At 40.4% G+C, this 13,654-nt stretch overlaps 2 protein-coding genes and 1 pseudogene across 4 annotated transcripts in view; 1 reads left to right on the top strand and 2 right to left on the bottom strand.

The window, feature by feature from the left end:
• Window positions 1-13,654, bottom strand: part of LOC128583236 (leucine-rich repeat-containing protein 37B-like) — a 75,850-nt gene that overhangs the window by 33,205 nt on the left and 28,991 nt on the right. The gene's annotated exons all lie outside the window — the stretch shown is intronic.
• Window positions 5,060-10,037, top strand: LOC128583238 (RAD52 motif-containing protein 1-like). Of its 2 annotated transcripts, XM_053587331.1 has the most exons (3): window positions 5,060-5,155; window positions 6,097-6,195; window positions 8,035-10,023. In XM_053587331.1, the coding sequence occupies exons 1-3, from the start codon at window positions 5,098-5,100 to the stop codon at window positions 8,124-8,126; spliced, it is 249 nt and encodes an 82-aa protein (XP_053443306.1). In that variant the 5' UTR covers window positions 5,060-5,097; the 3' UTR covers window positions 8,127-10,023. The 2 variants fall into 2 exon arrangements, 1 of the variants encoding a protein (XP_053443306.1); XR_008379432.1 differs by lacking the exon at window positions 5,060-5,155 and having other exon boundaries at window positions 5,543-6,195; window positions 6,852-10,037.
• On the bottom strand, window positions 5,087-13,012 carry LOC128583235 (BEN domain-containing protein 6-like; annotated as a pseudogene).

The following is a 13,654-nucleotide window of genomic DNA, read 5'->3' as shown; positions in this document are numbered from 1 at the left end:
GTTGTCATTGTTGTTTGGCAGGCCCAGGCTGGATTTGAACCTGCCAGCTCGGGTGTATGTGTCGGGCGCCTTAGCCTCTTGAGCTACAGGCACCGAGCTCCAAATGTTATTATTAAAGCCCCACATGGACCTATGTCAGGCTACAAGTGAAGTCATTAGGCTTTTCCCCCCATTTAAAAAATGTTGTTGTTTTTTTTTTTTTTGAGAAATACAATGTGCATAAAATGCATATAACTTAAATGTTCAGTTTAAATAATTGTAAAGCAGGTACCCATGTAATATCATCACGTCAAGAAAGAGTACCATGAGCATCCAGAAGCTCGTGTGGCCCTTTCCAATCACGACCCTCTCTCTGACCTCTGAAGATAACCACTATCTTAACTTTTATAGTAATTTCCTTGTTTTCAAAATATAGTTTTACCTGTTATATGTCAGTCATACACAACATACTTTAGTTTTGCGTCTTCCTGAACTTTATATAAATGGAATCATATTACAAGGGGACAAACTTTCATGGAAAATAAAATGACATCTCTATTTTCAAAAATGAAAACTCAGAGATCACCTATACAAGTTGAACTGATGACACACAAACTACTGTATTTTTCCAAAATAACTTATGTATCTAAATTGACTGCTTTAATAAATTAATAAGAAAATGATAAAAACAATTGAAAAGGAAAATGGATAAAGGACAGAAAACTCAGAAGAAACACAAATGTTCACCAACTTTTAACAAATAAAGGTATTTAAATTCAAGAGTAATCAGAAAAATTCAGACAGGACCCTTTTTGTTCACCCATCATATCAGCAAAGAGTTGGAGAATACTCAGTGGCAAAATGCTATCATATTCTGTTGAGTATAGTATAAGTTGGCACAACTTTTTTGAGGACAATTAAAATTTAATACCTACATTGTCCTCATATCAACCATTCCATTTCTAGATATCTGTTCTATAGAAATATTTGCCCAAGTTTACAAAGAAGCAGCAATGTACCTAACAAGAAAACTGGACATAGGAGGGTGTCACCTGTGGCTCATTGAGTAGGGTACCGGCCCCATAAACCGAGGGCGAAAGGTTCGAGCCTGGCCCCCACCAAAATGCACCAAACTGCAACAAAAAAATAGCTAGGCGTTGTGGCGGGCGCCTATAGTCCCAGCTACTCGGGAGGCTGAGGCAAGAGAATCGCCTAAGCCCAGGAGTTGGAGGTTGCTGTGAGCTGTGATGTCAGGGCACTCTACCGAGGGTGACACAGTGAGACTCTGTCTCTAAAAAAAAAAAAGAAAAGAAAACTGGACATAATCTAAACATCCATCCATAGGGGAATTATTAAATAATTCATGCCACATCCATAGTACGGAATCCATAATATGGAATGATGCAAGAGTTTAAATGAATGGGGTAACCCTCTAAGTGCTGTGAAAGAAAAATCTAACATGTATCATGAAGTGAAAGAATCAAGTTGTAAGATGTTACCATTTCTATAAAACAAAAAACGTAAGGCCACACAAAAAATTCATTTTGCTATATGTAAATATGTATGTAGGCAAATACTGGGGAAAGGTCTGGAAGGATATGCACCAAACTTAGGGGTAGTGGTTACCTCAGGGACCAGGCATCAGGGCACAAGGAGGGTTTCCATTATACCTGTTATTTAGTTTTTATATATTAAGAGTATAATGTGTATTACTTACATAATAAAAATACATTTAAATTGCCTCTTTCTTTTAAAGAGAGCCCAACAAATTTAATTTTAAAATAATCATAGAATTATAATCAACAGACATTGATTTGAGATGTGGAGGAAGAAATACCTTTCCTTAGAAGCCTTGACCTCAAAATTCTGGACCAGGAAGGATCTTACAATGCAGCTAAGTTTTTGTACTCATATCTGGAGAGAGTATACTCACAGTTTCTCAGTCCAACGGTATGATTTCCATACATTCTCATCAATGTAAGAAATAGCATTTCCTTGGAAATTTCTGTGAAGAAACACAGGAGATATTCGAATACAGAAAATACTTCCAGTTTTCTCATTTCCAGAGCTATGAGCTTCCTAGTTTGCACAATTAATCAAGAAATAATGTGGGGATTCCTGGAGATTCCAGGTGTCTCTGCAGCAGCCTCTGTCACCCTGTGACCTGCAGGTACTGGGACATCTCGGGAGCTGGGAAATGATGCACAGCCAGAAAGAAGAAGGCGGCACCGAGGATTCTGAGCAGCGTTTGTCTCTGCAGTTGGGCTCTGAGCTACGGCCTCCTCTTCAGCTGTTCCCTTTCCTGGGGATCCTAAGTGTCTCTGCAGCAGCCTCTGTCACTCTGATTCTGCAGAGAATTGACCTGCAGGACACCGGGACATCCCGGAAGCTGGGAAATGCCCAGAGCTGTCTGAGCAGCTGTCTGCCTGCAGCGCCCAGCATCCCCCCTCGTGGTAACATTCAAAAGGTCCTCAGGGAAGATACCAAAGTAGTGTTGACATTCAAGGACATGTCTGTTGAATTCTTTATGGAAGAGTGGGCCTGCTTGGACCCTGCTCAGCAGCATTTGTATGGGGAAGTCATGTTAGAGACCTACAGAAACCTGTTCTTCCTGGGTCTTACTGTCTCTAAGCCAGAACTCATCCCCTGTCTGGGGCAAAGCAAAGAACCCTGGAAGGTGAAGACACACCAGACACTAGTCAAGCACCCAGCTCTATATACTCATCATACTGAAGACCGTTTTCAAGAGTGGGGCACAAATATTTTATTTCCAGAGATGATCCTGACCAGATATCAAAGCTATGGCTCCGAGAATTTAAACTTAACAAAATATTGGGAAAGTGTGTATAAGTGTGATGAGCAGAAAGTAAGTTACAGTGGACTTCACCAATGATTAACAGCTACCTATGGCAAAGTATTCCAATGTAGTAACTCTTTGAACACCTTCAGACAATTGTTAAATCTCAATGGACAAATAATGATATATACCTTAGAGAAAACTTTTACTTGTAAAAGCTATAGGAAAGCCTCTAACTTCTGGTCACTTGTTACAGAACATAAGATCACTCATATTGGAAAAAACAGTCCAATGCAAAGAAGGTAGCCAAGTTTTTCAGTCTCGCTCAAGATTCGATACTGGAGAGAAACGACATGTGTGAAAATGATGGCAAATGTCTTAGCCACAGTTCAAAATATCGTAAGCATGAGAATTTTGATACTGGAGGAAGAACCTGCAGCTATAAGGAATGTGACAAACTTACCAAGCAACACTCACACGTTTCTGGACGAGAAAAAGAATTGATTCTGCAGAGAAACCTTTCAAATGTGAAGAATGTGGCATAACCTTTAACCAGCACTCTCTCCTCTTTAGACATCAAAGAATTCATTCTGGAGATAAATCCTACAAATGTCAGGAATGTGGCAGAGCCTTTAACAAGTACTGAAACCTTTCTGTACATCAAAGAATTCATTCTGAAGAGAAACCCTATGGATGTGAAGAATGTGACAAAGCCTTTAAACACCACTCACACCTTTCTAGACATCAAAGAATTCACTCTGGAGAGAAACCCTACAAAGGTCAAGAATGTGGAAAATCCTTTAAGTACTACACAAGCTTTTCTAGACATCAAAGAATTCACTCTGGAGGGAAACCCTACAAATGTCAAGAGTGTAGCAAAGCCTTTAACTGTGACTCAAACCTTTCTGTACTTCAAAGAATTTACTTTGGACATAAAACTTACAAATTTAGAGAATGCACTAAAGCCTTTTTCCTTAGTTAAACTCATAGTGAACATAACAGAATTTCTTGTGGAGAGAAACTCCACAAATGTGAAGAAGGGGGCAAGGCATTTACACTGTACTCGACCCTTTCTGTTCATCAAAGTAGTCATTCTTGAAAGAAACTACAGTGGTCAAAATGTGGCATAGACTTTCATTAGTTTGTGAACATTTCTAGACATTGAAGAATTTATTCTGGAGAAAAACCTTTTAAATATGGACAGTGTGGCAAAATCTAACTCAAAATCAATCCTCACTGTACATAGAGGAAATCACACAGAGAGAAACCCTCCATTTGAAGACTGTGGCAGTGCCTTGACCTGGTGTTGATAGCATGCTAAGCATAGAAGAATTCAAACTGGAGAGTAAGCCTACAAATGTGAACAGTGTGGCAATGACCTTAACCAGAGCTCAAACCTTAACATACGAACATTCATATTGGAGAGAAATCTTCCAAATATCGATAATGTGGCAAAGGTTTTCAGTGGTCCTCAGTCTTATTAAACATCACAGAAACCATAGGAGGGAAAATGGAAACGATGTGAAGATGTGGCAGAGCCTCATGCCAGTATGCACTGTTTTCTGTACACAATAGAATTCATGTGGAAGAGAAAGTCTAAAAAGAAAAAGGAAAAAAAAACCCCAAGACTTCAGCCAGGCACAGTGACTCATAGCACTCTGGGAGGCCAGGATGGGTGGATTGCTTGAGCTCACAAGTTCGACACCAGCCTGAGCAAAAATCAAGACCCCTGTCTCTACTAAAAATAGAAAACTGAGGCAAGAGGATCACTTGAACCCAAGAGTTGCAGGTTGCTATAAGCTATAGCACCATGGCACTCTACCAAGGGTGACAGCTTGATACTTTGTCTCAAAAAAGAACAATCCAAGACTTCAGATGAAAGGACCTGATTGGGTTGTGGGGAGAGGTATGAATGGTCCCCTATCATTGAAGGTAAGTGGATGTACCTGAATTGCCTCGCCACCCAGAATTGGTCATATTCTCCATTAGTTGGGTCGTGGTCTTCGTACTTCTTTCCAGTGTTTGTGTGGCATATAATAAAAAAAAAATGGCCATCTATAATAATTCATTTGCAAATCTTACTTGATTTTGAAGCTATAGGATGCATCAACTGTTAGCTGGGATTCCTGGAGTTTAGTTTTTAATTCTAATAGCAAAACACTTCAAAGTCTACTTTAAGATCCTAAGAAGGACCTTTAATGCAAAATCTTAACAGCTTCAGGAGCTTTCTCACCTTGAAGAAAGGGAAAACGAAGATATTGTGGCACTTCAGAAGCAAAGCCTGACGTCCTTCTGTGCTTTAGAGGTGCTGCTGCCGTTCTATGAGTGCAGGAGCCTTGGAGCTGGCGGCAGAAGAGCCTGTACATAACCTGGAGGAAGGTCTGTTTTCAGTCGGGGAAGTATCTCTCTTTTTTCTTAGTTTCTGAAACTTATCATTTTAGATACCTATCAGCCCCCCACCCCTGCCCCCCCCGCTAAGCTACTAAAGTCCTGGGCAGAGTTTTTCTCCCTTATTATATAGGTTTTTGTTTTAGGCAATTCCTGATAGAGCCTTTAAGTTAACAATTTTAGAGCTGACTTCCTACCAAAAAGCTGAGGAGGAGGAGGAGGGAGATAATGTTTTTCTAGTTTTTGGTGAAGACCTTGCTTTGTGTTAAAATATTCCTTCAGATACAGATCTCTTGTGACCTTCTGTTGTCTCAGCAAAATCATCATCTGAAGATTAAAAAAAAAAAAAAAACTCCTGTGTAAACGTTCCGTCCGTTTCCTACTCATGGAAGGGCTTGAGTCAAAAAAAGAGTCACATATGGATACCTAGTTAGGGTATTAAGTTGGTACTGATACTAAATTTTTCTATAATCCATGGCCCCCAAGCTTAGGGCTGTGACTTAAGAGAGAGAGAGGTGGAATAGAGCAGGTGCCTGTGGTGACAGCCAGGGTCGAGCCAGACCATCTGCACTACCACCAAACCCTTGATGGGTAGGGTCTATAGTGGTGTAGCCTCAACTGGTCAATTTGAAATCTGTGGGTGGTATAGAATTGTACCAAGTTCCTGGCTTGTATCTCCCTTCTAGTTCTTCAGGAACTTCCAGCTTAGACAGAAGCAGTAAAACAAACAAACAAAAAAAAAAAAAAAACGAGCCCTGCCAGTATGTGCTTACAACAGTGCCATTCATTCAGCCATAGGCTTGTATTCTGTCTGCCCTAATCACTAAGATAGCGATCTAAGAATCATGAATGTATTTTCATTTTTTAAACACTTAATAACCAATTATCATTCAAATAAGCATTTAAAAACCATTTGTTTTGGTTGGATTTAGGACCATTATCATTCCTTATGAAAAGGAAGATAGCTCAGAGGCTTGCTATTCAGAAAGCTTTGTCAGATGCATTACAGAAACTATTGATTGTGGTTTTAGGTAAGACTTCTTTAAATTTAATTTTTCTCATTCATGTGTATGTGTGTATCTGTATGTGTTTATCTATTTTTTGGGAGGCAGAGTTTAACTCAATTGTCCAAGCTAGAATATAGTGGCATCATCATAGCTGACTACAACCTAAACTCCTGGGTTCAAGTGATCCTCCTGCTACAGCCCAGCTAATCTGTTTTGTAGAGATGGTGTCTTACTCTTGCTTAGGTATGTCTTGAAGTCCTGGCCTCAATCAGTCCTCCCACATCAACCTCCCAGAGGACTACAGGCGTGAGCCAGTAAGCTTAGATATTTTTATAATTTTAAATAATACTTATTTTTTTTTGAGACAGACTCTCACTTTGTCACCCTTGGTAGAGTGCAGTGGTGTCACAGCTCACAGCAACCTCAAATTCTTGGGCTTAAGCGATTCTCTTCCCTTCACCTCCCAAGTATCTGGGATTACAGGTGCCAGCCACAATGCCTGGCTATTTTTTTGTTTGTTGGTTTTTGTTTAGCAGGCCCTAGCTGCGTTTAAACCCACCAGCCCTGGTACATGTGGCCAGCACCCTAACCACTGAGCTACAGGCACCAAGCCAAAATCTGTTGTTGTTGTCTTTTTCTGTTTGTTTGTTTGTTTGTTTGTTTTATTTTGTTTTATTTAGCAGGTCCAGGCTGAGTTCAAACCCACCAACACCGGTACAGGGGGCCAGCACTCTAACCATTGAGCTATAGGTACCCAGCCAATTTTAAATAATTTTTAAAAATAGAGACAAGATCTCACTATGCTGCCCAGGGTAGTCTCAAACTCCTGGCCTCAACCAATATTCTTGCCTCAGCCTCCCAAAGTACTGGGATTTTGAAAAGTTAAGTGGATGAAAATATGGATATCTAAAACACTCCATCTTATGTTCTTATTCACTAAATTCTTCTACGGAAATGGTCTCAGATTTGTTCTCTGTGACATCTGTGAGAAAAATGACAGCAAATATTATTGTACGCATTTTGTAGGTGTAGAATGACTTGCCTCAGTTCACATAGAAAGTCTTTGATCCAGGTATTCTTTCTCAATTGTTTGCCTAGCATGCAGAATACTGATTATGAGATTTTTTTTTTTTTTTTTGAGATAGAGTCTCAAGCTGTTGCCCTGGGTAGAGTGCCGTGGTGTCGTAACTCATAGCAACCTCCAACTCTTGGGCTTAAGTGGACCTCTTGCCTCAGTTCTTCTATTTTTAGTGGAGACAGCCTCATTTTTGCTCAGGCTGTTCATGAACTCGTGAACTCAAGCAATCCACCTGCCTTGGCCTCCCAGGGTGCTAGGATTACAGGCATGAGCCACCAAGCCCAGCCTGACTATAAGCTTTGAACACCTGGGTTCAAGTTCTAACTCAATCTCTTCAAGATTTTTTATGTAATTTAGGTTTTATAACCAGAGAGATTTGAAGATGGTTAATATTTCTAAGCTACAGTCATTTTCTCTGCAAAATGAAGTTAGTAATTCAACCTACCATATGGGAGATAATTGTATGAGTAAGTGAGGTGACAAATGCAAAAACTCAGAACTATGCTTACGTAGTAAACAGACAAAATATGTTAACTATTATCAGTGTTGTTTTCTACCTGAATAAATAGATAAATGAATTCTGTTGAAGAGAAAGTTTATTAGATTATGTTTTTTGAATCAAGAATTCAGTTTCAGCTTTCATTTCCGGCATTGATATTGGGTGAATGTGATTCCTATGTAGTACACATAATTGGCTGCTTTCCTGTGAGCTGTGAAAGTGGTTGTGCTATTGAATGGCACTGATTGTGTCCCTGTTGAGTTCTACAGCATTGTGACTGTTACAGGAAACTTGATGAACAGGAAGTGCCTGAACAGAATTGCTGTCTGCTTCGTAGCCCTGAAGGGTCAGAGACTGAAAAATCAGAGATGGCCCTGATAAGTCTCAGCCTTCCAACCTGGGCAGCCCTTCTACTGGAAGTCTTACTTCCCTGCTCAGCAGGTAGACTGTTTTAAAAGAGATGGCCCTGATAAGTCTCAGCCTTCCAACTGTCAAGTCTGAGTAATAACCTTCAAGCACCAGACTAGATGTTTGTGTTGTTTATCTCTCCCTAGTATGCAAAGATATCCCTCATACATACACAAAATCCTTAGACCAAAAGCCTATGGCTTTAGTTTGCCTTGAAGGAATTTGTATTGTCTACAATATATAGGCCAGTTTCTACCAATAAAATGTTCAAATGCTGTCTATCTGCGAAGCTTTGTATATTGTATTTGGTGGAATTTTGGTTCCCGGGGAGTCAATACTTGTCTCTTGCTTCTAATATGTCTACAGGGGTCTCTATCCCAGGTTTGAACTCACTTTGACCCTCATTTTGACCCCCATTTAATGCCTTACTATTTAATCATATGATGATTGAACTTTTTTATTTTGAGACTGAGTCTCACTCTGTTGTCCAGGCTATTGGAATCAGCCTAGCTTATAACAACTTCAAACTCCTGGTTTCAAATGATCCTCCTGCCTCAGCTGCCTAAGGAGTTGGGACTACAAGTACTGCCACAATGCCGGCTGGGTTGTTTTTTTTTTTTTTTATTTTTGTCTTTAGTAGAAACAGGGTCTCACTCTTGCTCAGGCTGGACATGAACTCCTGAGCTCAAGTGATCCTTCCACCTCAGCTTTCTAGAGTGCTAGGATTACAGGGATGAGCCACCATGCCCAGGCATGATTGAACATTTTTGTTTTCACATTTTTTATTTCCTATAAATTGTAAATTCCTTAGTTCCTGCCTGTAAGATCATAAAGTTTTTTGGACCAAACACAGTTGATACTTCATACATATTTTTAATAAATGGTTATTGTTGTGCCCAAGTCACAAGATCCCCCACATAAATCACCCGGAGACCAAGTCTTTATTTATAAGCTTGAGCCTGGGCTCCTTGGTCCTGGTGCAGCAGGAGAGCAGAGAAACCCTGATCTCGAAAAGGAGGGAGGATTTTAAGGGTACAGAAAGGATAGAAAAAGGAGGGGGTGTGAGGTGAGCTGCTGGGGCGAGCTAATAGGGGTCTAGGGGACTGAGCAGTATTTGTCCTTGGGTGTCTGGGAGAGTGTTGCTATCACTCGGAGCAGACATTATGCAAGGGCACAGATCATGGGGCAAGGACAGGGGGGCAGGGAAGGGAGCAGGTTGCCTAATGCCTTTGGTATGCAGCTGCAAAATGAAGACTGAGGGACAAGATGAAGTTAGTTTTAACAAAATGGAGTTAACTTGGTCGTTACAGTTATGTTAAAAATTAAAATGTGAGATGAGGAAATTTCCAGGAAAATGCCCTTATTTTCTGCTTTTAGAAATCAAAAGAATGTCTCATTATGGTGTTGGCCCTTTCCCCATAATTGCATTTTTTTTAATGATGCATTTTTCAAGCTCCTCCTCATATGGCAAGCAATGCATAACTGTATGTGAAGTCCCTTAATTAGGGACTAAGTTGCTAAAGTAATTTCTAAAGTTATCATTATTTACTATGTATGAGATTTTTTTTTAAGGAGCCAAAAATGTGTTTTGTGTCAGGGGAACTTAATTTGGGGCTAGGTTTTTGATTATTTAACTTGCTCCAGAGTTGCAAAGTGTTTTGTTTTGAAGAAGGGAGTGAAAGAGAAAGTGGTTGAAGTCTGAAAAAGTATTTGAAGTTTTATTCTATTTAAGGCAAATTATTATAATTCTATTTAAATAAAACCAGTAAAGAAAATGTCAAACTTTAAGAATACTAGTTTCTTCCCAGCTACTCGGGAGGCTGAGGTAAGAGAATCGCTTAACCCAAGAGTTTGAGGTTGCTGTGATGCCACGGCACTCTACTGAGGGCCACATAGTAAGACTCTGACTCAAAAAAAAAAAAAAAAAAAAAAAGAATACTCATTTCCTGTGAAATGTGAGAGGAAGGAAGAAAGTCAGCACCAATTTCAGAAATCTGATTCTAACAACAGGTCATCTCTAAATGAGGTAAATCTTGGAATCACCTCCAACTTTAAAACCATTACTGTGCACCAAGTCATATGCTAGATTCTGGGAAAAAGACGAAGTACTATTTTATCTCCAAGTGAGAGAGACAAACCTCTCTCCTGTGTCTGCACCCATATTAGAATTCTAACAGTCCTCACTTCTGCTCTCCAAACTTCAAATAAGGGGTTAGAGCCAGGAGCCAGGACTTTAGTAAAAGCACCAGAAATATTCTCAGAGTTCCACATTTTCCTAAGAGTGATACACACTGAAGAGTTGTGAAATAAGTCACTTGGGTTCTGTTATAGTAGTATTTGAAGATAATAATTTAACATGCTGACTTTAACACACTATGTGTCTTTCTCCATGTGTGCGTACAGGATAGACCTTCTAGATTATTGACTGTGTTTGCCCATTGCTGACCTAAAGGGCTATTCACTTGCAGCAATACCTTCTCTGCTAAGTTGAATTGCTCAACTCTTAAAACCCTTCCTACAGAAATTTCAGAGTCATCTCTGATTCCATGGCAGCCCCCACATGATAGAGTGGTGAATTAATTGTCAAACATGGAAGAAAGGATACTGAAAGTTGAGCAGAAATGGCAACATTTTGGAGTAAATATCCAATGGAACAAATGTGTGTTCTGCCTGCCGCCCTAACTGGTGCTCATTTTTTTTTATCTTTTCAGTGGGATTTATTTACGTTTAAGTAAAAGTAGCAAATGTTACATAAGTTATTTCTTTAAGAACATTTAATTTATACAACTACATTGTTATCAAGCAACATTTATGGAATGTGCCCTGGATCTGGGATATTGAACTTTGTAACTATTGTAGCATTCTCTTTTCCAAGTTTAAACATGACCTTGTGCAGTGAAGAAGCATGGCTTCTCATTGTAGAGTTATCATGTATGACAACCTGACCTGCAGGAAGGCTTTGGGTGTTTAATCTTCTATTGATTTACAAAATGATTTGTGTGTGTGATTATTCAACCCATATGATTGTTTCAACTCATTTTTCTTCTGCTGTGATTAAAATAAATCAGCTAAAACTAAGCTGTTTAGCAACATAGTCAACCAAATAGATATGACGTTATATCTTCTATAGGATGTCTTAGGCGATATTGATGTTTTATATTACACATATGTAGTTAATATACTTTGGGCAATAAAAAGTTAAAACATGTCTGGTAAACAAACAAAAAGAAAATTCTGAAAATCAATGCATTGTTTTAATAATCCCCCAAACCTGGATTTGTGTGTGTGTGTGTGTGTGTGTGTGTGTGTTAGAGTAGAGTCATATTAAAATATAAAAATCTTGACACCTGCAAGATTTTTTTCATATTCCTATTTTATACATTTTTAGATAATGGAATAATTCTATAATTTTATTGCTAAAATCTTACTACTTGTTAGTCATGATTATCAGATTTTCATTATTATCTGAATTTGCTGCTCTCATATTTGTGAACATCGATTATTTCACTGTTTACTTTTCCAAACATGTACTTACACTAAGATTCAAAAACTCTAAAGAGGAGTCATTGATAATAATAAATGTATAATGATCAGTTGGGACAATGAATAATCTTAAAGATTGAAATTTTTGTTGCTATGATAAGGATTCTGACTATCCAGTTAAGTTAGCTGTACAGAGTAGTATGGGGGGATCAGGAAATGCATGTTTCCAAAAAATGATATTGCACGCTTATTTGATTGGGAGAAATTCTCTGGTCTGATGCATCACTGGTATTTAGGAGGGATTCTACCTACATGCAGCTTCTTCAGCGAGCTTGTTGGTCCCTCAGGGAGCCCAGTGATGATACGATGTCTTACAGCTTGTCACTGCAGATGTCTGTCTCTGCTCACTGCCAGAAGGGTTGCAGATTCTCCACAAAATCCAATGCTAGATTTAGAACTGAAGGAGCTTTGTTACAGATACCTGTAATACCAAAATAATCTACTTAATATCCTGAGAGTTAGGATTTTTGCTTAAATTTGGCTTCTTGGTACAGTTGTTTAGCTTTTGCCCTATCATACTCCTAATTGAAACATCATCCATATTGGTAAATAATTGTTTTGTTACTCCTATGATTTCTTGAACTTCATTCTGATTCATAGCTGGTTTTACGGCTTTGTCCCTTGAAGTACAGGATTTTGTTCCCGTCAGGCTGTGTGTGGCCATATATTCATTTGTGTATAGCACTTGCATTAAGTCATTAATAAACTTCTGAGGCTTGCTCTTATTACAACGGGCAATCTGCCATTTCTCAATCTTGAACTGCTTCTTATCAGCCTGATGCTCTTCCTCAGCCTTCAAGGAAACTGGTGAACTGCAATTAGAATTAGAGTTACTGCATGTTGAAGTAAATGAATCTGGGGAGGAGTTGTTTGTTGCTCTCCAGGGGGTGGATGCAGACGTAGACGTGGTTCCTACACCTTTAAGCAGGGCTTCTGCCATACCAACCAGCTCTGCAAACTGGGTGACTGCCTGTGGTAACACTTGAAGCATGACCAAAGACTGTCCAAGTCCGCTGTTTTCTTTTCGTGTTTGTTAGTTTTCTTTCAGGCTTTTTATTTTGGTGCACAATTCCTCCTTAGACAGTTCTGCTAAGGGCTCTTCATCCTCACTGGAGATCTCACCGGGCAGAAAGGCATTTCCCGAATATGGGTCTCTCGGTCCTTTATCCAGGTCATTATTTGCATGTTCTGAGTTCATTGTCTCTGTCCTTTTCCTCTTTCTTTTTCTAAAAGCTTGAGTATTGGCAATTTCATCTGTTGGAAAGATCATCTGCATTTTCTCAATTTGTTATCAAAGATTTTCTGAGATGGTAGGAGGAAGGAATGTCCATGATGTAGATGATGCTATTCTGCACGTGGCCCAAAAGTTAATGTTTTCCCGGGCTGCCTGTTCCAAAGCCCCAGCCTCGGGGCTGGGCGCAGGGAGGTGGGAGGTAGGGGGAGCACCGCCAGGAGGCTCCCGCCAGTGCCTCGCCGTTCCCCCTGGCTCCGTGGCACCCCCTGACGCCGTACTCCCCAGCAGTTCGGCCTAGTAAGGCTGGACAGGCGAAGGCCCCCAGGTGTCCACGAAGCGAAGAGGTGCCTGGCCAGTGCACCTGAGGACAGTGCGGACAGGCCGGCGGCCCCGCGGGAGGGCACTGGGCGCTGGGCGCTCACTCCCGAGCGCAGCCCGCGGCCGCCGCCGCAGGTGCCGCAGCTGCCGCAGGCATGTCCGCGCACCCCGCAGCAGCCTCCTGGCCGTGCTGTCCAACTGGTGATCATTTTGCAGGTCAATTGTGTTTCTTGGAAGCAGTACTGCTGGGGGGAAGAAGAATATCTCTGGGATTTCAGCTTGGAGGAAGACGAGTTCAGGCTGCCAGAACTGAACTAGCACTTCTGAATGTGCCAAGAGGCGAGGCCCTGTGACGTCCTTGGGAAGCTCCGGGGCGCCCCTACCATAATGGGCTGCTGGAGTC

The sequence above is a fragment of the Nycticebus coucang genome, chromosome 4 (genome assembly GCF_027406575.1).
Source record: "Nycticebus coucang isolate mNycCou1 chromosome 4, mNycCou1.pri, whole genome shotgun sequence".
Classification (NCBI taxonomy): domain Eukaryota; kingdom Metazoa; phylum Chordata; class Mammalia; order Primates; family Lorisidae; genus Nycticebus; species Nycticebus coucang.
The sequence above is the reverse complement of the archived record's forward strand: the minus strand, read 5'-3'. Positions and strand labels throughout refer to the sequence as shown.